At 39.8% G+C, this 23,326-nt stretch overlaps 2 protein-coding genes across 2 annotated transcripts in view; both read right to left on the bottom strand.

The window, feature by feature from the left end:
- STPG4 (sperm-tail PG-rich repeat containing 4) overlaps positions 1-963 on the bottom strand; it is a gene marked incomplete at both ends in the record, with an annotated part of 40,230 nt that extends 39,267 nt beyond the window's left edge. Inside the window, 1 exon segment of the mRNA XM_080813251.1 lies at positions 883-963. Coding sequence (XP_080669377.1) covers positions 883-963 — 81 coding nt within the window.
- Positions 964-5,581: 4,618 nt separating this feature from the next.
- Positions 5,582-22,361, bottom strand: CALM2 (calmodulin 2). The gene is made up of 6 exons (XM_080813487.1): positions 22,247-22,361; positions 15,751-15,781; positions 7,764-7,907; positions 7,565-7,671; positions 6,959-7,094; positions 5,582-6,225 (listed from the first exon to the last, which is right to left on the bottom strand). The coding sequence occupies exons 1-6, from the start codon at positions 22,247-22,249 to the stop codon at positions 6,197-6,199; spliced, it is 450 nt and encodes a 149-aa protein (XP_080669613.1). The 5' UTR covers positions 22,250-22,361; the 3' UTR covers positions 5,582-6,196.
- Positions 22,362-23,326: the final 965 nt, after the last annotated feature.

Raw genomic sequence — 23,326 nt, 5'->3', positions numbered from 1 at the left:
GCTTCCTCTCTCTCTCTGCCTGCCTCTCTGTCTACTTGTGATCTCTGTCTGTCAAATAAATAAATAAAATCTTCAAAAAAAAAAAGAAAATCATTAAAAAAATGTGCATTTCTCTAAAAAAAGAAACAAAACAAAACCCACTGTTTCATACACAGTACTAAGTCTGAATTTTTTCCTATATGTTAGTAGATTTATATTGAATCTTCTCTGTTGCACATTGACAGTCACAGAAATCAAACTTTCTCAGGCAGGTCAAGACAAGTCTCCCACCTCTACCGGGGACCAGGAAAATGAAGTGGGAAGAAGGGAGAAGTAAACAGTACTACTTCTAAAGGAAGGTAATTGGCAGCTGCTGTTTTGTTTTGCCCAAGGCAAGCCATCTAAACTCCACCCATTCATCACTGCAAATTCATTTTAGGCCTGAAGCACTTTACAAAAGATAGGCTAAACATCTCTTGCCCAAACATATTTAAAAACTAAACGAAGGTAGTTTAAAATATTTTATAAATACTAAAATACCAGACGGGGCACAAACGTGTGCGTTCGGCTATGTTAAAACCCATCCTCTGGGCAGAGGGGGAAATGAAAGCAATTGTCCAGCACCGTTGGTAGTATGGAAGAAGTAAAGAAAATAGAGAAAATAAAGGGTGAATGGAAGGATGAGAGCAGCAAGGGGAGAGGAAATAAAACCAAGTAGACTCAGATAAAGATCAGGACCACTGTACTGCCGAGTAGGTAGAGGAAGGCAGGGAGAGGTGCGAAGCAAACCAAGGGGCACAAAGGACCAGCGTTAGGGAGACGAGAGTTCGGCCATCGGAGTCGAGGGCGGGGGGTGGGGGGCATGGCAGTCGGCAGTCGGGGCCGCGGGAAGTCCATCTGTACCGTGGAGGTGACTACCAAACTGCCAGGTGCCATGTCTTCCCTTAGAGAATTGGAGGTGATGGCGATGATTGGCTGATCCATTGAGGGCTCCTCGCTCAGTCAGCGTCTGGTTGCCAGGAGGCGCCTGGGGCCCGTGGGCTCCCGAGCATGCGCAGGGGCCGGCCAGCTTTGTGTCCGGTGGTGGGGAGGGGAGGCGGGCGAACCGAGGCCCCGCGTCCTGCTGTGTGCACAGGAAATGGCTCGCCCGTCACGCACACATGCGGTCAGAGTGGCGCAGCGGAGCCCTGGGTGGGTCGCTGCCACAAGGGAGGCTTATAAAAGACGGTTTGTGGGAGCCCGAGCGTACCACAGTCCCCACGGGCCTTTTCCAAATTACCCACACCCCCAAGCTGGGAGACAGTGTGTTTTGTAGGCGTACTTCGCTTTAGGGCCAAAAATCAGCCCTAGCACCCACTTTCTAAGGTGGTTTCTAAGCTCCTCCGGATGGAAATGTTGGGGGTGTCTCTTTTCCGGCCTCTGGCTTTAGGAGCACTAGACACAGCGGGCTTCCGTAGCTGTGAAACCTGATAGTCCCTTTTCACTTTCAAGCTTTTAGCTGTAGCTTCTCAACCTTTACATAAACATTCTCATCTTTAGAAACAGACCCACCCGTCAACCCTAGTAATCCCATTTTATGGAGTACCTGCGGTTTTCTAAAGACTTAATATACAGTAATCTAATTCAATCCTCACAACACCACTGTGAGGGGAATAACTCCATTTTATGGGTGAGGAAAGAGGCTTCCTTGGACAGTTTAGCATAGATAGTTGACTGGGCATCACATAGAAGTGGCAGAGGCAGAGTCCAAATCCAGGTCTTGCTCCAGCACCTCATGGTCCACTATACGGTAAAGTTTCTTCTTCCTTTCACAAATTTCAAAAGTAGACTCCATTCTTTCAACTCCCATACTTTCCTAAAGACATCTTAATCTCACACGTGTACACACTTTCTATTCAAACTGCACTTGGTAAAGTAGCCAGTGATCCGATCACCAAATTCAACGGGGATTTTTCAACTATCAAACTTGACCCCATTTGTCACTGCTGTATTGATTACTCCACTCCCTCAGTCCTGAATCCCTCTCCTCCACTACCAGGGTTTGACCACCCCCTGCTGTGATTTATTGTTTGTCTATAAATGTGATAATAAACCAGTATCTACCCACACAGGGTGATTATGAAGACCAACCTGAGTGAAATGTTTGGAACCATGTCTGGCACAAGGTATTTAGTAAGTACAGACAATCATTGCCTTTGGAACAAAAAACAAAACTCAAAATCCAATTTCATCTCCTTTCCCTCATTAGAACCTCACACTCTGATGTAGACTTGGAAACCCCAAACATGCCATCTTCATGTTTTTGTGTCCCCTTATGCTAAAATGCTATTTCCTTCTTCGACAGCCTGGCAAACTCAAGAGTCAACTCCTCTGAGAAGTCCTCCCTGGCCTAATTAATCCCTTGTAGCCCAAAGGACCCTATGCCAATCTTTATGGGATGATTCATTTTGACCAATTGTTTCTCCCCTAATTTTTAAACACTTCCCAAACCAGGTTTTTGTCTTAATTCTGAGTTTTCTGAACACAGGAGGGATTCAAATATTTGAATAAATGACCAGTTTAGAGGATGGACTAGCACAGTGGTTTTCAAAAATTAATGTGCATACAAAACATTTGGGGATCTTCTGAAAATACAGATTCAGATTCTGAGGCAGAGCCCAAGATTCTGTAGGTGATTTTTTTTGAGTAGTGAGAGACTGCTCAAAAGGAAGTACTCTCCGGTAGGGAAAGGCTACTTCCATTTCATTTCTCTTAGTGGGAATCTAAATTCAACATATGAAAATACGAGGGGAAAAAAAAAAACCACCAGACACCAAGTTTGAAATCACAACTGAAATTATAAGGCCAAGAGGCTAATAACCAGAGTTTCCACAAATGTATGAGATTCAATCAAGTCACTGTTCCTCATTTCACTTTCTTATTTTGGCTGAGCCTGTAAAACTGGCCCAGCTGACTAGGGACTGATACTCTAGAGACTAAAGGAATATGATGAAAGGTACAGAGAAGTCTAGAAACCCATACAAGGTGTGAAATAGAAAGAACATCTAGATGAGAAAATAGTTTTAAGTATCTCAAAAATAGAAACAGCATAGGTCAATGACTTCAAGGACTTCACCAATAAGACAGACTAAGCATGCAGGATAAACAAAATGTCCTCTTAAGAAACAGTCTTGTACGGGTGCCTGGGTGGCTCAGTGGGTTAAAGCCTCTGCCTTTGGCTCAGGTCATGATCCCAGGGTCCTGGGATTGAGCCCTGCATCAGGCTCTCTGCTCAGGGGGGAGCCTGCTTCCTCCTCTCTCTCTGCCTGCCTCTCTGCCTACTTGTGATCTCTCTGTCAAATAAATAAGTAAGTTAAATCTTAAAAAAAAAAAAAAAAGTCTTGTACAGTGTCACTGAAAAAAATTTAAGATTTGTTTTCAGGTTATCATAACAGCAGTTTTAAAAGGGTGGGGAGGCATTTCTCTCTGGGACTACACTAAGAAGTCAACCGTGCCTCTCTATGCATCAGATCTTTAAAATTCTGTAAGATACACCCTAAAGAATGGATTATTTTTTACTGCAGTAGTGCGTTTTTGTTATAATAATCTGAGAGCAAACATGCTACAGACAGTACAGAGGGAAGAATTACCAATTACCATGATCTGGCTAAAACACAACAGGCAATATGGTTAAGATGTGAAGATACCCAGTTTAAGATTGTTGTAGGAAATAGAATTGAGATATGAATCCAGTTCAGTATGTGCCCAATATGACAAGTTATATAAATAACTGCTCTATACTGCAGGGGAGCCTGGGTGGTGCAGCTGGGCAAGCGTCCGACTCTTGGTTTCAGCTCAGGTTGTGATCTCAGGGTCAAGCCAAGTCAGCCAAGTCTGGCTCCACGCTCAGAAAGGACTCTACTTGAGTTTCCGTCTCCCATCTCCCTCTGCCCCTCCTCCCCAAGCTGCCACACTCTCTCAAAAATAAATCTGAACAAAACTGCAGTATCCTTTGATTTCCTATAAAATCTAAATAATGCCAACTTTGTGACTTTTGTGAATATAAAAATCAGCAATTAATGTGATATACAAAAGTACCCCCAAAATAGTGTGCCCCCTTCCACCTTGTTAAATACTTGAAAATGTAGGAACTGGAACTACTGAAGTGGGAAAGATAACTTTGACTCATATTAGAGTCATATGTGGCTTAACAGCATAGTATCATCAACTGAATTCTTTTTTTTTTTTAAGATTTTATTTATTTATTTGACAGACAGAGATCACAAGCAGTCAGAGAGGCAGGCAGAGAGAGAGGAGGAAGCAGGCTCTCCGCGGAGCAGAGCCTGATGCAGGGCTCAATCCTGAGATCATGACATGAGCCGAAGGCAGAGGCTTTAACCCACTGCGCCACCCAGGCGCCCCTCATCAACTGAACTCTTATTGCAAATGTCAAGGACTATGCTAAATGCTTTACCTTCACTACTACAAAAGACAAGTTAAAAACCAGTTGGGTAAATTATACCCATTTTGCAAGTACGATAAATGAAGCTTAGATAATACTGACCTAAGTTTACCCACAGCAGTGATCTGAGAGCTGTTGAAATAAAACTCCAAAGCCCATGTTATCTTGCTGGACTTCCTTTTGACTCAACAGTTCCATGTAATGAAGGTCTTCCTATTTAACGGATTGCCTGCCTAATATGTAACAATATAATTCCCCATTAGGATTATCAGTGCCTATAATTTCCCTTTAAAACCTACTTCTCTCTCTTGTCCTTCAATAACCATTCAGTTTTATATTTTCTGGTAGAATAAAAATTGTATTAAAATAGTCCAAGATGGGCAGTAACGTGCCAAAGAGACGTCCCCCCTGGGAAGATATACCTTGTGGCTACAATAATCATTGTATTATACTGTTTTAATAGACTTTATATGAATATACTTTATATAAATATACTTTTAGTATACTTAATGTTTTAATACACTTTAATGTTTTAATCTTGGCTCTGGTTTGCTCTGGAATCTTTCATTAAATATTATTAAGTATTTAAAAGGCAGCTAAAAAACCAAAAACCCGATAACCACTTTTTGAGTAGCTTAAAATTACAGAGAAAGCAATGGTTTAGAAGTAAGCAAAACCTAAAGCAAGGTTTAGTTACTGCCAGTCCAACTCCTAAAGATACCTTTCTTTGTAAAACATGTCCTGGATAGGCAGGACAACTGAAAATTCTCCTTTGCTTTATGAAAAAGAAAAGGCACCATTAGCAAATAGAAGTAAAAACAATGACAACCCCCCACCCTGGATTGCTTGTAACAGAAAATATTTCTAAAATCATTGCCTGGCTAAAGTAATATGGACAAATGGATATGCCAAAGTTAAAAATATGTAAAAAGATTGGAAACAATAAACATCTTCATTATGTCAGCTCCCATGCTAGGTACACTTACAAAAGGTCTTAATCTTTTGAAGGAAGTATCACAATTTAAAAATGAAACAAAATCTACATAGTAAAACAACAACAAAAACATATCTAAATTACACCAAGTGAAAACCAACTCAGTATTTGATTCTCAGAATTGTTCCCCCTCAAGGTAATTAAAGGACACTGATTCAGAGCAACAGTTGGGTAAATTGTAATTTTTTTTTATTGGAAAACAAATATACAACTTGGAATGGATTTGAGGCAAATTGTGCCATAAGCAGATTTTCTTTAAGTGGCTAAACAAAGTTTAAAAAGCAAGTAACAATAAAAGAAAATGTTTCTGGTACAGGACCAGCAGTACAAAAAAATAGTGTACGAGTACCTGGATAATACACCCGTTTTGCAATAGTGCAACTTTTAAGTACATATTGTTGACTGTCCATAGTCCACGCAGAGTTACAACTCCACACTTCAACAACAACATGCTGACAGTTCCTAAAGAAAACTACTTAAAAAAAAGGCATAACCCAGATGTTCCCTCATTTGACCAACTCCATCTAAGTTTAGATGTGCAGAAGGGCTTAGATATATCCAGAGTAAGCCACATGCAACATGTTACTTGATCAATTTTCTAAAATAAGGTTTCAGGACAATGACAGTAAGATAAGGGAAGAAAACATGGAGGAATGAAGTCCTAATTACTATACATGCATATTTTTTGACAGCAGGGGGGAACCTTTTACAGATAAGTTACAAACAAAGAAAAGGCAAATAAACAATTTTGTACAAGAAATTTAACACATTCTGTACAGTCTTCACTTTGCTGTCATCATTTGTACAAACTCTGAAAAAGAAGTACACAAAAAGTTGCATCAATGGTAAAAGAATGACAAAACCAATCACATTACTCAATCTCTGAGCAGTTTCCAATTTCCCCTTCTTTCCTCAAAAATATACAGTATAGAATTGTCAAGCTTTGTCAAGGCTAGAACTTCATAAACCAAAATTATTTAGGATTATCAATCAATAAACCAAATTAATGCTTGAGACAAGCTATTATAAAACAGAAGCATTTTTGCTCTTAAGTTTATTACAACATGGTAATTTTGAACTGACACAGAAGTAAATGGTCTCAGACTGAAGCTAATTAGAGGGAAAATAAATCCAGTGAAGGAAAGAAAATCACCTCACTTTAATTTTGAGGATTCTGAAATAAGTTTAAAGCTTTTCAAATTGTTCCACAATCGTTATAAAAAGATTGTTTCAGCATAGTACAGAGCACTATGCTTCTCAAACTTTAAAGTGCATATGAAACTGTCCAGCAATCTTGTTAAAATGCAGAGATTCTAGGTATATGGTAGGACCTGATAATAAACAGTTCTTAAAAGTCCTCAGGTGATCGTGATTTTCCCTTATCTGTAGAAAATACTCTGAATAGCAAAAGGTTTGTAAATATAAAAACTGTTTTAGCATCTTCATTTGGCAGGAGTGGAGACACTAATTTTGACCTAGGAGATATATAACACATACCTTGTACCTTAAAATCAAAGCACAGAATGAGGTAGTGAAAGATTTACCTTCATAGTTTACTTGACCATCACCATCAATATCTGCTTCCCTGATCATTTCATCAACCTCTTCATCTGTTAACTTCTCTCCCAGGTTTGTCATCACATGGCGAAGCTCTGCTGCACTAATATAGCCATTGCCATCCTAGAAAAAATTTAGTAAGAAATCTAAGTAAAATTATAGACTCAGACTTGGATTGGAAGTTTAGTAAGTTTACAATAAACTTCACATTAGGGAGAAAAAATACTTTAGAAATACATACCAACCAAAACCAAACTACAGTTGACCAATAGATTGTCACTGAGAACAGAACAGGATATCACACATTAAAATCACTGTTTCTGGGGCACCTGGGTGGCTCAGTCAGTTAAGTGTCTGCCTTTGGCTCAGGTCATGATCCCAGGGTCTTAGGATCAAGCCCCAGGTCTGGCTAGCTGCTCAGTGGGGCATCTGCTTCTCCCTCTGCCCCTCCCCCTGCTCATGGGTTCACATTCTCTAATAAATAAAATCTTAAAAAAATAAAATAAAATCAGTTTCTTAGTTTCAAAGTCAGTGATGCCTCCTTTGCCAAGATTCATCCTCAAATTTAACAAATCCAATCCCTGAATACCTACCTTATCAAACACACGGAATGCTTCTCTAATTTCTTCTTCACTGTCTGTGTCTTTCATTTTTCTTGCCATCATTGTCAGAAATTCCGGGAAGTCAATTGTGCCATTACCTGAAATGGTTTGTTTAGTTGAAATAGTACTAAAGAATTTAAATGCCCTCTTCAATTCCCCCTCCCCAAGACCCCAATTTAAAAAAACTTACCATCAGCATCTACTTCATTAATCATGTCCTGTAATTCTGCTTCTGTGGGATTCTGCCCAAGAGACCTCATTACAGTTCCCAATTCCTTTGTTGTTATAGTTCCATCACCATCCTTGTCAAATAGTGAAAAAGCTTCTTTGAATTCTGTTTAAGAGACCACAATCCAAACATACAGGTTAACAATAAAAACCTCCTAAATGATATATATTAATCAACTCTTAAAGCAAAGGTATATATGGAGGTAACACCTGAAACTAGCCTTTGATTCCTGAAGAATTACGTGGGAAAAACTTACTATATTTCAAACATCTTTAGCTAGTCATACCAATATATGCTCATACTGACCTAAAATATTACAAAAGGACTCCAATACCTAGACCTGATAAAAGTCAAAATTATTCTGGGTTGAAGGAGGCAAAGAATCAAAGCCCCAAGTGAGTGGCTTCCCTATTTTCTATTAAAGCTCAGAATATAAAATTAAGACTGGTACCTAACTGGCACTACCAGTACCTGGTACCTAACATGTGTTTCTATAGAACTATATGCATTATACTCAGAGTAAGCCTCAAAAGTTAAAATTAAGTCTCTTTAAAATCAACTAATTTAGGGGTGCCTGAGGGGTGGCTCAGTCATTAAGCATCTGCCTAGGGCTCAGGTCATGACCCCAGTGTTTTGGGATGGAGCCTGGCATCTGGTTCCCTGCTCCATGGGAAGCCTGCTTCTCCCTCTCCCACATCCCCCCACTTGTGTTCCCTCTCTCACGGTGTCTCTGTCAAATAAATACATAAAATCTTAAAAACAAACAAAACAACCTACTATTTAAGGGGCACACCTGGGTGACTCAGTCGGTTACACAACTGCCTTCAGCTCAGGTCATAATACCAGGGTCCTAGAATTGAGCTCCATGTTGGACTCAACAGGGAGTCTGCTTCTCCTTCTCCCTCTGCCCCTGCTTGAGCTCTCTCTCTCGTTCACTCTCTTTCAAATAAATAAAATCTTAAAAACAAAACTACTAATTTAAGAACAACAACAAAAAACACCTCTAAATTTCAGAACAATATGCAATAGACCAATTGCCTTTTCTGACCTATAAAGAACTATCACCAAAAATCTATGATGATATTAATAATGGGATGATGAAGATATGAATGGCCAGTTTTAGCTAAGTATTGTATAACTGACAGCAAAGGTAATTTAGACTTTTTAGAATATAAAATCCCGAACTTTTAATATAGTTAAAACATCCTATTACATCTTAAAAATCATCTTGTGAAATTATGTTCCTTTTAACTCACCACTAGATTACATGGAAAGCAGCTGTCTAGAATACTGGCTTCCCCATTTATTTCATAAACTAAAGCAGAGATTAAATCTGATAGTGCAAGGTCATATGAATAAACTAAAACACAATGGCAGTATTTTCTGGTAGGGTACTTTTTAAAAGCTATCAGACCCTCTTTTTAAGCAAACCCAGAACAGTTCCAAAGTTCCCAGGGCTAAGTTCCCTCAATATATCTATACACTTGAAAATACATACCTGACATGTTTAAATAATAGTTTGCTTTCTCTTATATAGCCCAAGGCTATTTATTCCCCCCTGCCTTTCTATCCTTTCTCCAATTCATACACATCCCAGTTTCAATCCATCATAATCTCTTCTCTGGACTCAACTACTCTTCCACTAATTTGCCATTAACATATGTCTCTTAGCTTAAAACGAAATTCAAACCTTGTGTTTTCTCTTACAGCCTGCCCTCATCTTTCCCAAAATCTTGGAAGCATCGTTACTCATATATATCCCTTTCTTCTACCAATCCACTATTAAAATTACTTCCAGCTTCAACTCATCAGTTGAAAATGCCAAGTTTACCAATAACAACTTAGTTGCCCAATTAAGCAAGTATGTTTAAGTACATGAGGCCATACAGCATAGAAACTAAAAGTAGACTTCGGAACGCAACTTGTGTTTAATAATCCCAGCTCTGCTACTTACCAGTAGTGTAACCTAGGCAAGTTAAGTTACTAAACCTTTCCTATCTCAGCTTCCTCATTTTTATTAAATAGGAATAACTATACCTACCTTCCTAAGTTTACGAACTTCATTAATTACTAAGCATAAAGCACTTAGAAGTAGGTCTGGGGGCGCCTGGGTGGTCCAGTGGGTTAAAGCCTCTGCCTTCAGCTCAGGTCATGATCTCAGGGTCCTGGGATCAAGCTCTACATGGGGCTCTCTGCTCAGCGGGGAGCCTGCTTTCCCCTCTCTCTCTCTGCCTGCCTCTCTGCCTACTTGTGATCTCTGTCTGTCAAATAAATAAAATCTTCCAAAAAAAAAAAAAAAAAGAAGTAGGTCTGGCAAATAAATACTTAGTTAAGTGTCAAGAAAAAGATGATCTCACTTTCCTGCAGGATCCAAAACTATACTGAGAAACTCTAAACTCTTGGCTTTCACAACCGTACCTCAGTTTACCTGCCTTACACTGCCAAAGACTTGCTCCTATTTATCTCCCACACGTAAATGTGACCAATTTTCTTCCTCTTTTCCACCATCTCTCATCTATGTCTACTCATAATGAAGGCTTCTTTAGTCTACTCCTCTATCTCAACATAATACAGTAGTTCCCCCACCCTTACCACAGTTTTGCTTTCTACCTGTTCAGCTACCCATAGTGAACTGTAGTCCAGAAGCAGAGGATCCTTCCGGCATACCACAGGTCAATAGCAGCCTAACGCTACATCGCAATGCCTACATCATTCACCTCACTTCATCTCATCTCCTAGGCATTTTACCATCATCCCACATAGTCACAAAAAGGGCGAGTACAGTATATGGTGAGAGACCACACTAGTATAACTTACATTATACTGTCACAGTCATTATTGTTGTTCATCTATTATACCTAATTCATAAATACTGTATCATATGTATGTGTGTATAGGAAAAACCAGTTTGGTACTGTCAGTGGTTTCAGGCATCCACTGACATCTCAGAGCATACCTTCCCACCACAGACTGGGGAGGCAGGGTCTACTGTACCTTTATTTCTGACTTCCTACAGGATATGCCCCTTGGCTGACCCCAAGCGAGACTTATGAAAGTGAATTCTGTATTCCCCAACAACCCTACGAATGCAAGCAAAACACACTTTAACTTTCCCTGTGAAATATGTCAACAAGTCCCGTTGCATCCTCCCATTTCAATACTGCCTGATTATTTTTATCTCAACAAGCAGTATCTTATTTCATGGCCCCTCCTCTTTTGCCTAGACTATTACAATAGCCTTCTAACTGGGCTCTTTATTTAAAATTACCTACACAACTATCTGGGCCATATTACCTTTCTAGATTGCCACATTCCTTTCTTATGTTTAAAATCTATTAACTGCTTAGCTTTAGACCAGGTTATCATTGACTAGTTGGTAGTTTACTACATTCAGTATTAACATAGTCCCATTCCATTTAAAACTGTTTGTTTTCAGAGGTACTCACCTGGTATCACAAGCTTAGTAGCAAACTACTGATTGATTTTTGAAATTAGCCTACATTAGATTAACTAGATTGATTTAGTGACAAAAACACATCAATAAATCCCACAAATAGAATTTGATGAAGACATTTCCATTTTACTCAGGATTTTATTTTTCTTTTTTTCAACAGGATGTAGAAATACTGTCTAGAAATCCAAAACCTATTAGGGTTTGAACACATGCCATTTATCACCTAGTAACTTAGGCTACAAGAAAATCAAAGCACTTAGAAACATGGTTTTGTTTACATTACATTCGCTGCTATAATACCTAGCTACAGGTATTAACATTACCATTACCTGCAAAAAAGTTACCAATGTGTAACTAACTATAATCATTTTACTGTATGACTTAATTGTTAAGATGTAGAGTAAGTTTACAAATATGTGTTCTTAATTTCAAGGAGTTTCGTAGTGTATTAACTTTAAAAAAAAAAAAAAAAAAAGGCTCCACACCTAGCATGGGGCCCAATGCACGGCTTGAACTCACAACCCTGAGATCAAGACCTGAGCTGAAATCAAGAGTCAGATGCTTAACCAACAGAGCTACCTAGTTGCCCCTAAAATACATTAACTTTTTTTTTTTTTTTAAGATTTTATTTATTTACTTGACAGATCACAAGCAGGCAGACAGGCAGGCAAGAGAGAGGAGGAAGCAGGCTCCCTGCTGAACAGAGAGCCCGATGCGGGGCTCGATCCCAGGACCCTGAGATCATGACCTGAGCCGAAGGCAGGGGCTTTAACCCACTGAGCCACCCAGGTGCCCCCGAAATACATTAACTTTTAAAATGCTTGCTGGAGGGGCGCCTAGATGGCTCAGAGGGTTAAGCCTCTGCCTTCAGCTCAGGTCATTGCCTCAGGGTCCTGGGATCGGGCCCCACATTGGGCTCTCTGCTCAGCAGGGAGCCTGCTTCCCCCTCTTTCTCTCTGCCTACTTGTGATCTCTATGTCAAGTAAATAAATAAAATCTAAAATACATGAATAAATAAATAAAATGCTTGCTGGAATAGTAAAAAGCAGAAAATAAAACCATATCTATGCTATAACTACTAGTTATAGTTTAAAGGTACAAGAAAGGAACAAATGTCAAGATTTATTCCAAATTTTTATCTGTATTTTTACACCAGAGCCAGAAATACCTATAAAATTCCTTGAAATAAAACTCAAAAGTACAATTTAGGGGTGCCTGGGTGGCTCTGTCATTAAGCATCTGCCTTCACAGCTCAGGTCATGATCCCAGGGGGTCCTGTGATCAGCCCCGCTTGGGGCTCCCTGCTGTTCCCTCTCCTACTCCTCCTGGCTTGTATTCCCTCTCTTGCCTTCTCTGTCAAATAAATAAAATCTTAAAAAAAAAAAAAAAAAAGTACAATTTAAATTCACCTGTCCTTACAGCTCCCTACCTTACTTTATAACTGGTATAATCTTTATGTATAGAAGCATGCCATTCTTTTTTTTTTTTAAACATTTTATTTATTTGACAGATCACAAGTAGGCAGAGAGAGAGAGAGAGGAGAAAGCAGACTCCCCACAGAGCAGAGAGCCCGATGTGGGGCTCGATCCCAGGACCCTGGGATCATGACCTGAGCCGAAGGCAGAGGCTCTAACCCACTGAGCCACCCAGGCGCCCTGAAGCATGCCATTCTTAACTGTAATTCCCAGGAATGATTTGAATCAAGTGTCTGTTTACCAACTTCCATTTATTTAGAAAACTCTGAACCTAATAATCTCTTAAAGGACATGTATCAGACTTTTGTTGGCACTATGTAAACTGAGTAAGGTTATTATCTTTCAAGTTAGGTTTTACCCCTACACTGGACCTTTAAAAAAGAAAAACTCTTGTAGGTTTTTCCTATTAGTCTCCTAGGTGTCAAACACCAACAACTAATGACATCATGGCAGAATCATGAGCAAAATTAACTAGTGATGTCACAATGGACACTTCTGGATTGCTCTTTAAGAATAAGTAATATAACAATTCTAGTAACTTCATCTAAACAAAATATGCTTTTTCTAGACCAAGTTATTTGCTGTTAGTAGACTTTCTAAACAAATCTGTAGTAGTAATGATTATCCTATAAAGTTATAATAGTTTAAAAAGAACCTTAGTATATTCAATGCTGATTAATGTACGAAGTTTGTAAGTACTTTGTTTTTTGGTAAAGATCCTAAGATGCTACTGATTACCACCAATTACAATTTATCAGAATAAAGAAAATAATTTGCCTCCACCTCAAAGGTGGACACTGAAAAAACGGAGGCAAAATAATTCTTAGGATAGGTTAGGTAGTATTCTGAAACATTTTTTTGTTGTCACACACCTCTGAAAAGAAGTGTATCCATTTTTCAGTCCTTACTATGTGGGAGGCACAGGGGATAGAAGAGGCAACAAAAAGGTCCCTGATAGCACAGGGTTTTACTTTAGCAGTATAAAAGTTTTGACTCCTTTAAAGGTTCACTAAAACCTGGGGTACCAGGAATGATTTTAAAAGCCTAAGAAAATGCAGGGTAAGTAGAGAATCCAGAATAGATTTTCCCCCATCCCCACTGGAAATTTAAGTATACAATGAAAGCCAACAAAAACACCAAATTTATCTTTAAATAAATGTGAACTACTACTAGTATTCTTTATGATAATGCTAATGCTATCAGTCTTTGAAGACTGATTCTCTTGAATTTAAAAGACACATGCTTTTTTTAAAAAAATAGTTGTGTGTGTGTTTGGGAGGGCAATAATGGGCACCAACTATGTAACAGATACCTTAAAAATACATTTTCTACCTTAAAGTGAAAATGCTGTGCTATCTACAGCAGGGACAACCACCTGACTGGGAACACCAAGAAATGAAAAGTAGAGAGGGAGGCCAAAACTATTAGAGAAGTTAAGAGTTTAAGCCTGGATATATGAATTAGCCTGTCACTTCTGATAGGATACATTAACAAAAAATTTTAAAAAAGTTTTAGAATTTGCATGTCACAGATACATTAAAATAGTAGAAATGAACGAAGAAATTAGTTCCAAAGCTCTGCTTCATTTCTTCAACACTCAGTACATGCAATTTATCAACCCTAGAAACCAAATTCCAGATTTAAGTCAAATTCACACAATCAGTAAAAATAAAATCTGCTTACATTTGGTCCTTCATGCTAACAGCTTCCTACTTTATATAGTCCTATCAGGTTGTATTTGTAATATATGAGAAGATTAGTGCTTTCTGGGTCCTCCAAATTTGTTTATGTGGAGAGGAGGGCTTACTTTAAATGGGCTATATATAGTTGAGTTCCAACTGGGATTTTCAGTTTTCTCTAGCATTAAAAGAAAGAAAAAAGAAAAAAGAAAGCTTTAGTGCTTTTGAACACTTCTGACTTCTTGCCTACCAGGAAAGCTGTGGTAGTTAAAACTGCTTGATGCTTGTGTTAATAAAAGTCTAAAGAGAGTAAAAGAGTCTGAAAAGCATTTCAACACTACAAGAAACTAAAAAAGGAAGAAAATCCTTTAGTGAGTTTCCCTAATATTTTGAGGTTAACCAGCCATCTCAAAGTGTTAGAATAAAATCAAAAGTACCAATGTTTAATGTTATAGCTTAAAGACAACACGACATCAAGTTTTACATAACAATTTCATACGTTTCCATGGCAAACCAAAGGAGACAAGATTTAATTAATTAATTTTTTAACTTATTTTTAAAGATTTTATTTATTTAGTTGACAAACAGAGACACAGGGAGAGAAGGAACAGAAGCAGGGGGAGTGGGAGAGGGACAAGCAGGCTTGTCTTATGTGGGTGGTGATCCCAGGACTCTGGGATCATGACCTGAGCTGAAGGCAGATGCTTAACAACTGAGCCACCCAGGAGCCCCAGGAGACAAGATTTAAAAAAGCTCATTTCAAGAGATGCTACTGTTCCTTCCTTAAGACAAAATTCAACATACTATACATTTAGAAAATAGAACGGTAACTTTTGGATCTAAGTTTTTCTCTAGAGATAATGGTTATTCCTGACTGATTCTACATACAGTTCTAAGGTTAAAACATTAGCTACTTTAAACTGGGGTACATTCAACGCTCCCTTTGGGTTTCAACACTTCAAATTACCTATTAATTACTACCTGGTTCTTTTTTTCTTGTGAAGAGTAATTTGGAGTTGCAGTGTTAAAAACTGCCCAGAATTCATGTTTTAAAGGTAATCTTCAAGAAAAACAAAGACCACCACCATCAAGTTCCAAAGTATACCCCCATGTAGCCTAAAACCTTGCCTTTCATTATAGTCAGCCCCATATATTTCCCAAAGGCAAGCATACCCTCTCATTTGCCAAAGCAAGTTGAATTACTATATTACATTATACCACTTGTTATTATCTATTACATAGACCAGAGTCAATTTTTTCACAAAGATATCTTACTTTGACACTGGCTATTCGATTTATAATAAAATCCAATGGGTACCACTTAGCAAAGTATTTCTTACCTGCAATCTGCTCTTCAGTCAGTTGGTCAGCCTACAAAGAGATCACAAAGATAGGTATGCAGATGAGCAGTTAAATTAAGAACCAAGTTTAAAAACTTTCAAGGTTCACCTTTTACCATAAATTACATTTAGCATAACACTCCTAGCAACATATGTAGGTAGAAAATGAATTACATTTTAAGGTAGAAAACACATATTAAGTAGATAGAGGTTTATCTTCAAAGCTAAGCGATCTTGACCAAGTTTAATACTTAAATCCCAAGTATTATTTCAGAATACACATGAAAGTTTCAATTTCACACAAATTGGGGGGAGAAAGCAATTTGGCATAGTAGAAAATTTAAAGGAAGTTGTTATTCTTCTAAAGCAAGGAAAGAATCCAACAAATACATGGTTTCTTTTCTCAAAGTTAAGATACCTAAACTTTTCACCTCTTTTGATAAATAAAAACCAATATTATCAGAAATTATCAGAAATCTTCACTGAACCAAAAATAATGTCCAAGAACTACACTCAAAATTACCCCTATAAATGGTTAAACACATCATGTGGACATGAGAATGGTCTTCCAAACCTGAAACAAAAAACAAACCCACAACACTAAGCAAAAATCCCATCTATTATAAAGATAAAAATCCAAGCTATCCTGGTTGGGGAAACATGAAAGCTACCAGTTTTTACTTCTCCTCACCTGGCAGGCAAATATAAAGAATCAGGATTCCCAACATTTGAACTACATTATTTACTAAATATTAAGTCCAGCCATTCGTTTTCTCTAGACTTTTGAAATCCCAATGTGTGCCTAAAGTTTGTGATTTTTTAGCATACAGAGAAGTTATTTTTGCTAAAAGGAAAAAAAGGCATCTGCTAAAGCCTTTTATAGATATTGTTTTCATTCGATCTTCACAATAACCCTCTAATGGTATCATTATCCACTATAGGTTCAGGTTAAATTTCAGGGAGGATAACAAAATTAGTAACTAGTTTTAAATACTAGAATTAAACTAGAATTAAACACAAAGGTGTCAGATGTATTCACTACCTGTAAGTTTCAAATGCAGAGTACCATAATATATTATAACATATCTGCAAAATACCAAGGCTCCTTTTTCCTCATGTGGCCTTCATCTTTGGACATTTCACCACTTAGTAGTACAAAAGCCCATGAAGCAACTGCTTATGTGGTACTAGCACTAATTAGACCCAGTCTTCTAATATTCTTACCTATATGGAATCAAGTATTCTGTGATTAATCCACTCATTTATTAGTATGAGAGAATAAACACTGCCTGGTTTCATTCTTTTTTAAAGACTACCTTAATGAAAAATAGCATCACATTTTTCTAGGGGACAGCATGAGAAAATTTGGGAAGGAACCCAAAAAACGCAAGCTTCTTTCCCCACTCAACACAATTTTGATTTGACCTCAATGCAAACTCAACTTGTTTCTATTTTTAAAAAGAAAAAAAAAGAAAAAAAAAAAGGCCCAGAAGGCCTGATAACTTAAAATTGAAGAGGCAATAATTAAGTTCAAATGCAGGAGTTAAAAAAAAGAAGATCTACTTTTATCCTTCTAAATCCCAATCTTCCATCTGATATAACATCAGTCATCCAATTGTTTTCCCTAAGGAGTTAAGATTTAAAACACGGTAAATCCAGACTTGATATTTGCTTTGTTAGAGGCTACAAAGGATTTGCTTCTGATTCCATTTTGCATGACTTTTATCATTTCTGGAAAAAGGGCAACATGGCAGAGTCGGGGGAAAAAGCATAGCGTTTTGTGTCATTGCTGGACATACTAGTATCCTAGCTCTTCCACTTAAAAAGCCACATGACCTTGGACATGTTACTCTACCTCTCATAGTCAATTTCACCCATTGGGTATTAGTATCTACCTTACAAGGTTATTGTGCAGAAAGAGAATCTACTTTTACATAAAGTAAAACCCAAAGTTTTACATAAAGTAAAACTCTTTGAACCCAAAGAGTTCAGTGATAATTATTTATTTTATATATATTAACTAATCAAAGAACCTATGTTAAATACGAACTTGACTAGTTCAACTTCCGCACAGTAAACAGACATGCATGGCATCATCAACTCTTGCTTCAGAGAGTAGCAGGGCCCATATTAAAGATCTCACAGAGACTGTATTATATGCAGGCATTTTGAAGTTTATTCTTCCTGCTATATTTTCATCTTTTATCCCAGTCGTCTGTATACCAGATCACTTCTTATGAAATACTTAAGGGGACCAAAATACACAAATAAACGTGTGCTTTCCTTGTCATATAATATGGAAATGCCTATTTTAACCTTACCCTTTCTAGGAAGTTATTGAGTTTTAAAATGTATTACTGCTACATGGAAATTTATTTCTTAATTTTACTCTTACCATTCATTTACAACTAAGCATTGCATAACATTGTCTATTGTCTTTTCTAGATATCAGAATATAAAATTAAACATCCTGAACAATAAATATTTGTTAACCACCTTAAAAACAAAATAAAAACCCAGCAAACCTACCATTGTTCCATGTTATCTTTTTTTTTTTTTAAGATTTTATTTATTTGACAAGAGAGGGAGATCACAAGTAGGCAGAGAGGGAGGCAGAAAGAGTGGGGGAAGCAGGCTCCCCGCTGATCAGAGAGCCCCATTGGGGGTCCATCCCAGGATCCTGGGACCATGACTCAAGCCGATGGCAGAGGGTTATCCCACTGAGTCACCAAGGCGCCCCAGTTCCACCTATGATTTAAGGTGAGAATAAATTTCCATGAACTGAAAGCACAAGGTGCAGCCCAGGGACAGATGTGGCAGATGAAAATCAGTTTAGGAGACTTAGTTAAGCTAAATGTACGGAAGGCGCAGTATGTATGAAAGCTGAAGGAAGGAATGCTATGTGCAGGAAAGGAAACAGTGTTGTTCTCTCAAACGGGGGGGGGAGGGGTGGATTTGGGGAAGGTGCATTTTATATTAAAGTTAAGAAAGGAAGGAAGGAAAAGGATGCTAGCTATAAAACAAAACTTTAAAATAATCGTTTTGCTTGGAAAGTCAAAACTTAATGGTCCCACACCACTTTGTCCAGCTCTCCCCCTCTAGCCAGGCACAATCTTAGAAAAATTCACAAATGAGCGGTAGCCCAGTTGGTTAACTGATGACTCCTGATTTCAGCACAGGTCATGATCTCAGGGTTGTGATTGAGTCCCATCTCATGGCTGGATATGGAGACTGCTTAAGGTTCTCTCACTTTGCCCCTTCCCACCCGAAATAAAAGAAAAATTCACAAAAAAAGCTTCAAGGAATAAGCTATCAAACAGAATGCTAATTTACTCACATAGCCTTAAAAATGCTCCTCGATTTTGCTCCCAATGTTTCAAATAACTTAAAGTTTTTTTTACTACTAATCCAGAGCTCAACGTTTTAAAATAAACTTTACCAGCAGTTAAAATTAAGGCCCTTAGTAGGCAAAACTACACCACTCCCTAGCACCCTAATTTTTAAGTCTTTTCCAACTACATGCAAATAAATTTGGTTTTTATTTCTGTCTATGTAGAGTGCCATTTTCTTAGTTAGAAGAACTAGAAGAATTATACTTTTGGGAAAACTCGAGCTCATTAACACGTGTGTTTATCTCCGTGAAGAATAATCCACTAGAGAGATGACTAGTTCTTACTCCTTTATTTCTACAACAATTGATAGACTTCCTTCTCCTGTTCATCACTCCAGAGAAAGCTTCCAGGCATTAGTATACTCCCAGGTTCCACACCAGACCTACTGAGTTAGAATCTGCATTTTGAAAAGCCATACATGATTTGTAAACACTGAGAAACATTAACCTAGATTCATGTGTGATCTGAAAAGTGAATACATTATGTACCTATCAAAGCAGATATGGATATTCCTGGAGTTTATCTAGCGAATGGCAGTTTAAAAAAAATCCAAAATTCTTATCTGAATAAATGTATGAAGCCACAGGTTTAAATCGGAACATGAACTTCTAGCTTTCATTCATTCCTCTTTATTCCAAGTTCTATTTAGATACAATAATGTCTTCATTAATTTTTTTTTTTTTTACAATTTCAGAAGTCAGGGTATGTCTTACCTGTATTAAAAACAGCCTTTAAATTGTTTCAGTAGAATTAACAGATACCTTAATTCTGACAGAACAGAACGTACTATAGCATCTCTGACCAAAAGAAAAATCATTAGGACAAATTACTTCACAGAAATTAAGATCTTTACTAAAGGCCTACTCTAATCATTGTACCTAAAACTAGAACTTTCTATGTATTTTTAACAGGGCCGTAGTGAAGTTCCTTAGTGTAACAAACTGATCTTGCGATTTGATACAATAATGATGATTTAGACAAGCACAAAACTTTCTACTTCTTCATACCTCTTACTTATCATCTGGGCCCCAAATCTTAAAGCGATCCTTGGCTCTTTCAATGCACACGTACATGTAACACTTATATGTAAACCCAAGAGCTATCTGAACAATCTTATTCTGCTTCCACACAAACTCATTCTTTAACTTGATAGAGTCTTCATTTTAAATCTCCATGTCTTATAATTATGAAGTTACTTTAAGACAACTTCCAACTTAATTTTACTTAACAATGACTGGCAACTGAACAAACTAAATGAAAACCCCCAAAGCACCAATAATGTAAACAATAACTACAGAAGCTTATCACTGGCAAAGGACCATGGAAAGTGTAGATACAAACTGTATACAACACTATGAAAATCTATTCGAGTTCCCGATTCACGTATCAGACTGATTAGGTAAAAAATTCACCATCCATTTAAAAATATTTTTAAAAATTTACTGCACAATTCAGAACCTTGATTACATGTACGTAATGTACACCTTGTTTCACCTAAAAGTAAATTCAACTAGTATGTTCAAATTCAGAAAAAAATAATTTAAAATATCAAAACAGAACGACTGCATCAAACTTGAGTGAACACTAGTTTTATCCAAGGTGAACTCCTCTCCCCACACCCATACAGGCTGGAGGTTTCAGTTGGCAAGGATTCGCAACTCCTGTTTAAGATGTCACCTTGCCTTCTGGACACACCCATCGCTGTAACCACTTGGCAGACGGAAACAAAAAGTAGGTACTGCAAATTACCGCCGTCGTTAGGGTAAAAAAAACAGGAGTTCCGGTCTCAAGTGACAGGAAAATGGTTTTTAAGATTCCCTGCTCCCTCCGCCCCCGGTATACTCTTCTATCACCACAGTACTTGACAGCCATTACTATGTAAGAGAATTGAACTGCACGTTACCATGGTATGGCATTTTCTGTACGGAAATACGACTCATTTTCAAGGGAGTTGGAGCAGGGGTAATGCTGTGATTGTAGTTCTTTAACATTAGGAGTGCACGTGAGTACTTAAGAATAAGATATAGACACTGGCCTTCTCAACTGTTACGGCAGGATAAAAGCGACTTTCACAACAGAACGTCAGTCACCCCAAAGCTTGCTTTCGGCAGGTGACTAGAAAAAGCATTTCAGACCCAAGCTAGAGCTGACGACTTTCTCTAATAAGATGCGCACTCTGAGCGTGCGCCAGACTTCGGGTATAAAGCTCGTTTCCTTCAACGACAAAGCCACTTATTTTTTCTAATGTCCAGCCTGGGTAGTGGAAGGCCCCAGGGCCCCAAATGGAGTGGAAAGATCAGGGTCTACCGAGCTTCCTTCTCGCCACCGGAGGGGGATGGGAAACTGCCGAAGCCGCCCTCCCCCACCCATCCCCAACTCTCAGGCCCCGCACTGCCGCGAGCAGCCGAGACCTCCGCAGCCCTGCAGGTGCCAGCACAGCAGCTGGGGCGCGAGGCAAGCCGAGCGGGCGGCGGCCCCGGCCCCGCCCCGCCCCCCGGCACTCCCCGCGCCGCGCGGGCTCGGCCCACACAGCGCGCCGCGCCCGCTCGCGCGCCCCCCGCCCCCGGCACGCGGGGGATGCGGGCTAACGGCGGCGCTGGCGCTCGCCCGGGGCCTCGCGCTCCCTTCCCGCCCCCTCGGCGCATGGCGGCCGCAAGCGGACAAAGGCGCTTCCTGGCGCCAGCACAAACCGTCCGTTGGGCTTTTGAATCCAGCCCCGGCACCGACCTTTCGAGATGCCCGACCCGAGGCTTTTGCCCTCCCGCTCTCCCCCGCCCTTCCACTTGCTAGTCTCCACCATGTGCTGGGCTGCCCCCCAACCCCGATCCATCACCTTCACCCAGCCAAGCCCCTGAGGAGCTTCAGCTCCTCGAAGGCAATGATCCCGGCCCCCGAAACACTAGGGGACTCCTCTCCGAGGAGAATGAGGATGGGGGAGCACCTGCGACGCAACTGCCGCAGTGCCCCGGGTCTCTTTCGCGCCATTCCTCTGGCGAAGACCACTCCTGAAGGATATGGGGGAGCAGCGTCCCCTTTCTTTAACAAATCTGCTCCAGCCTCGTCCCCCCTCCGGCCAAGCGCCGGCAGCTTAGCGACGCACTCACCATGCTGCAAGCGCTACCGGTCTCCAAGAAGCGACCACACAACCACTCAGCTCGCTCGCCCCACTCGGACTAATTCTCCTCCTCCGCCCCCAGCGCTTCATAAACACCTCCCTCCGCCAGATCCCTCCGCCGCATGCCAGATAACGGAACATCGCAAACGAGTTCCGGCAAACCCCTTCCTCTCTAACTCTTCTCGGGACTCCTTTATCCCCTGTTATTTACTCGACGAGACAAGACATAAAGGAAAGCGGGCGAACGAATGACGTAAGTGGGTTTCACTCCCCAGCGAGCCCATTTAAAGGCCGAGGGAGTCGCGCCTGAGGGGCGCTACTTTGCGGCGCGGAGGAGCATCATAGTAGCGATTTGATCACCGATGATCGTTGAACCGGCCTCTGATTGGCTGGTTCGTACCTGCAATGCGTCACTCGGGCTAGCAGCAGCCGCCGCCGGGACGCGGTGCGGCTTCTGCCGTTGCTGCTCTGGCCACGCTGTCCTGGCAACTGCGCCAGGCGGCAGAGTCGCATCTCTTGCGCTTGGCCGGAGAGTCTTCCTCCTCCATTCCTCCTTCCCTCCCGCACTCCTACACACACTTTCCCGCCCCTTGTGCAGGGGTAGGCGAGAACACCTTGGGCAGTTAAAGACTGACGCTGAAAGACCGCAGGAAACCTGTACCACGCGCTCAGCCTCTCGGCCTTGTGGAGGCCACACATTTTTCACTTTACTCCCTCACAAAACCAATACAGATCTAGGTAAGGATAAATGCAGTTGCTTAGCTGAGTGACGAATCCGAAAGGGTCTTCTGTTCGTACTTCCCATTCTCCTTTCTTACCGGGGGTACTTTCCCAGAAAAGTCACTCAGAAACCACGGTATCCGAGATTCAGCGGGGTTAGTCACTCCCATTAGCCTTTTGATATTGTGAGAAAACAGGGTCCTGGTTTGGAGCTATGGACAAGTGTTGGTTGGTGCACTTTCTTAGGTGTGTGACCTTGGATGAGTCATTTCATCTTTAGCCTCATTTATAAAATGGAGGTAATAATACCTCTCTGAAAAGGTTACTATAAAGATGAGAATAACATAAA

Source organism: Martes martes (genome assembly GCF_963455335.1).
Source record: "Martes martes genome assembly, chromosome: 9".
NCBI lineage: Eukaryota > Metazoa > Chordata > Mammalia > Carnivora > Mustelidae > Martes > Martes martes.
This window is presented reverse-complemented; position numbering and strand designations above follow the sequence as displayed.

What these genes read in the sequence shown, in the direction of transcription:
- CALM2 (XM_080813487.1), bottom strand. An exon ending in GACTGAAGAGCAGATTGCAG is followed by an intron (nt 7,908 to 15,750) that starts GTAAGAAATACT and finishes TCTCTTAAACAG; the next exon opens with AATTCAAAGAAGCTTTTTCA. An exon ending in TAATGAAGTAGATGCTGATG is followed by an intron (nt 7,672 to 7,763) that starts GTAAGTTTTTTT and finishes AAACCATTTCAG; the next exon opens with GTAATGGCACAATTGACTTC.